This window comes from Atta colombica, unplaced genomic scaffold (genome assembly GCF_001594045.1).
Source record: "Atta colombica isolate Treedump-2 unplaced genomic scaffold, Acol1.0 scaffold228, whole genome shotgun sequence".
Classification (NCBI taxonomy): domain Eukaryota; kingdom Metazoa; phylum Arthropoda; class Insecta; order Hymenoptera; family Formicidae; genus Atta; species Atta colombica.
The window spans coordinates 1,331,917-1,336,495 of NW_017259325.1; the positions used below are offsets into that span (position 1 = coordinate 1,331,917).

General features: G+C 36.7%; 1 protein-coding gene across 1 annotated transcript in view; it reads left to right on the forward strand.

Moving 5' to 3' along the window:
* Positions 1-4,579, forward strand: part of LOC108688221 (suppressor of lurcher protein 1) — a 243,342-nt gene that overhangs the window by 218,486 nt on the left and 20,277 nt on the right. The window contains exon 11 of the mRNA XM_018194384.1: positions 3,079-3,269. Within this exon, the coding sequence (XP_018049873.1) occupies positions 3,079-3,269 (191 nt within the window). The remainder of the gene's footprint in view (positions 1-3,078; positions 3,270-4,579) is intronic.

Below are 4,579 nucleotides of genomic sequence, written 5' to 3' on the forward strand. Positions count from 1 at the left end.
AATTAAATTTATTAAATTTTTTCATTAAGTTTTATTTTATGAGTTTAAATATGTTTCAACTAAATATGTTAAACTATAAATATTTATGAAATATTTATAAAATATTTATAATTTCGTTGCTCATCATTTTGTACGATTATAAAGAGATTTTAATGGAGATTAAATAAGTTCTGGACATTTTTTGCTCCTCCCTTCCCCACTTTCATGATCAAGTTATCCAATTCCACACACGGCGAATCGACAAGTTGCCGCTCCTGAGTGTAAGAAATTTTATTTAAATCCGACAAAAGATTCTTATTCTCAAAAATCTGACCAAGCTTTCGAGAATACCTCTGAATTCCAAACGGCGAAGATCGATTCCGAGAGCGTAGAGATTGAAGGAAGAATCTGGCCGAGAAGAGACACAGTTCAGCATAGGAAATCCCGAGAAACCGCTGTGATACAACTTCTGCGGATTTGCCAACAATTGCACTCGCTGCGATCACTTACCTCCTCTCATTCATTTTCCACGTAGTTGATTTTAAATACGATTTAATTAGGATTCGCGTACTATTGAACTGACATTTAAGTGGTACTTTCCTCATTGCTTACAAGTATCTGCATCTTGTCCATTCTGCGTTGAAATGATAGTTACGATTAAATAAACTTCGGGAGCTACACAATATCGATATAATGCATGCGCATGAATAATTTGACTGTCACAACGTATTGCTTTTCTCTTTATGACAGTAATGTGAAGAATGGCAAAATTTCAAATAAATTTACACATATTATTAATATAATTACATTTAATTAATATTATATATATATACATACTTAATAAGCTTTAAAAAAAACCTAATATTGTTTAAAATATGAACGCGTCAATATTATGATGTATCATATTAAAAATATTATTGTCATGCATTATTTTATTGAAAATATATTACCTTAAATTAAAGTAACGTAAGCATTATCGTCATAAAACACAGAACGAACGTTTTGCAATATATATGATATCTACTCAATATATAATAATGCATGTAGAAACACGAGTGTATTCAAATAAGATGATTTCTTATGAATAGACGCCCGTTGAAGAAGCCGCGTCGCATCGTCATGTGATTTTTCCATCTAGTTTTCTTCCAATCATCCGAATAAATTGGTCGAAATTTTCCGAACATATGGTTGCCTATTCATGCAATAATGCTACACAAATTTGCTCATGTACGAAATCACTGCACATGATCACGCACGTAGGCCTTGTGCATGAGCAAATAATATTCTTTATTATACATTATATTGGTTCTCTCTCGCTATGTCTTGCGAATTGTAAATTGGTTGGTTAAAAGCTATCCATTGTGAATTGTGCCCGCAGGACAATTGCGTAATTATGATACAGTAAACCACGGCACGTTGAGCTCAAATAGGAGGAGTATAATAGGAATGCTCAAACGCTAAACGCAGCAAGAGGCTACTTTCACGCGAAAATGAGTTTAACACGAATTTTGTTTTTTTTAAAGCTTGCCATATCATTTTGTCAAAAAAAAAAGGATAGACATGTTGTTTCTTTTATGTTCAACAATTTATGAAAATTTTGTAATTATATACTTGACGTAAACTACGTAGTTCAAAACATACCGTTTTTAAAATTATTTTCTTTGTAAATAAATCTCTTGGTAATATACTTGCCAATATTATACATATCATGTTTACTTCGATTAGTTTATTATTTGAATTTGTTCTTAAATCAAATAAAAATTTAATGTAACGTATCTGTGTTTTTAATATTATATTTCTAAATATATTTTAAAGAGAAAAAGAGAGAACACGAGCGAGAGAAATCAATAATTAATATAGCTTATATTATATATAATACATAGCAACTTTATCAACATGATTTTAATTATTTTCGAAGAAATTTTCTGTGAAATAGCACTTGCAGAATATTTACTGATAAAGGCAATGTAGACTTTATGTATCTGTTTGAATATTTCATCGCAAACGCATTTTATTGAATATAAAAGTATTCAATAAAAAAACTGCACTTTTCTCTCTCTCTCTCTCTCTCTCTCTCTCTCTCTCTCTCTCTCTATCTTACAATATCTCTATTTTATTTTATTGTAAATATTTTAAATATTACATGTACATTTTCATTTTTAATATGAGATTTTCTATCTTAATAAACATGTTATGTATAAGTGAAATTGATAATTTTAAGTCGATTATAACTGATTGCAATTATTTGGTATTTCCAATCCGACGAATAGATTGTAACGGATAATTTTCGCGAGGGACGACAGCGAGTTCTCGTGTCAAGAGTTTGCGAAACGAAAGTCCAGACTCGAGAATGTCAACTCGATGTCGAGTTATCGTTCAAAGTTCGCTAGCGGCGCCATAAGCACAGAATATAAAATTGGACAACGTGCAACGTGTTGCAGTACACACTTCGGTGCGCGTACTGGGACAAATACATCTTGATTCCTGTTCCTTGTGTTCTAACGGGACGTGAAATCAGAAATGGAAATACGAGTCCCCTCGGTAGCGAAGCATCTTTTGTCGAGGAAATGAAAAGTTTTTCCTATCGAATATTATTTCGTGACGCGTAACGAAGGCTACACATCGCAGCAACGCTGACAGGACTGCATTGTGACGCAGTCTATAAACTTTATAAACCAAATGATTCGTCGCATGAGATATTGCATTCAAAGCATATTTTATTAAAAAATTATCCTACGATTACATAAATTTCTGAATAGTTTTTATCTTTTTTTATGATAATAAATTTTTATATTTTATATTTTTTTCTCTTCACTTTTTAATATCATTATATGTAGAATATTATACGTAATAAATTGATCGTGCAAGAGGTGAGAGATACTTTATCTACAATTATTGTAATTATTGAAATTATATGGAAATTGGTTCTCCGTGCAATAATTATCGCGCTCGAAAGTATCAAATTTTGGTTATATTTCAACCATAGATATGCACTTGAAACAAATAAAATGATTAATTTTGCAAATATATGTATAGATATACTTGTAAAATGACATCCAAGGGAGATACATTATAAATATATTATTTTTTGTATTACAGTTGCGAGGGGGTCGATTCATTGGTGGCATTCGTGAATATAGATGGAAAGAAGGACAAAATAGATTCATTCTGCGGAGATATACCACCGCGGCCTATCATGAGCAACGGTCCGCGACTTTCCTTGGAGTTTCAGGGACTAACGTCATCTCGCCATTCGAGAGGTTTCAAAGCGACATACACTTTCATGGAAAGTAAGTGCGTAACACATTGATTTTAATAAGCTCGTGTCTATAAAAAAAAAAAATAACGATCGAGTGAGAAAAAACTGTATTTCCTCGCGATGATTCAAAGTGAATCTTTTAAATAGAAATCTTCCGTTTGCGCGAGACGCGCGTAGATTTACACGTATATTGTCTTCCCATAAATCGGAAATGTTCCGACCCAGATGGACGACGGGGATCATCGAGAATAACTTATCGACATGGAACGTGTTCGCGGCGCAAGATCAGGCCATGACGTACGATCTTATATATTCGTAGATGGGACACGGAGCCGTATTCCGGGCTTTTCTCCTATGAGCACCTATGTCCCGTCAAAATTTCAATTTCCGCCGAGCATTCTATCGCGATAGCAATGCGTCTCGCCACGTTTCGCCGTTTATCACCCACAGGTAAGTTCGGATTGTAGCGCACAGTGCACGCGCGCTGAGCGAGCATCCAGTAACGGAACCAACGGAACAAATGGATCGCGAAGTGTGTTCATCTTACCGAGAATCGTTCGGAGATATACCTTAACGTAAGAAAGTCAGAGAGTGCATCTCGCGAGACTGTATACCTACTGGTGAAAGTTAACGAACGCACAGAGCAAACGAAGCAAACAATCTGCCTCAAATATCAAGCAGAGGGGGATAACTTTGCCGTGCCGTCAGTTAAGGAATGAATATCGCTCGATTATGCCGAGTATTTTATCGTCCTCCGGCTACTATCGAGTAGAGTCGAAAGTTCGCGCGCTATCGCATAATTGAAACGCGGCAAAATGGATCCTGACCTATTTTGCAACGGTGGAAAGAGATACGGCGGCGAAGTTCCGGCAAAGTCGCTCCGCGGCTCCGTATTATGAATGTTAACGGCAAGTTTGAGTTTAATTTTTACGAGCGGGACGTACCTACCTCTTCTCCGCACTTCCGCCCTCCCCCCCTCCCCCCCCCCCCCGGTCTTTGAAACTTCGCCGCTGAATTATCGTGCTAAGGGATGCGGGTACCGTTCTTCGGGGCCCACATAAATAGACTTCGGAGGATCCTCGAAAAAGACGGAGTTGCTCTCGCAAATCGAAGTAGGTATTCGGCAATCGAACTGGAACGGACATCAAGAAGAGATTCGCAATCGCACTCCCTCCCTTCTCGCAGGAAACTAGACGCGGGTCTCACTCCCGAACTGTCACAAGCACAACGATGTTCTCGACAACGAATCGATATGACGCGTCTTAGAAAGGACCCGCCGGTCCTGCAGGAATAACATTCTATGCGCTGACTAGGACATTTCCTTGGGGGGGGGGGGGGAGG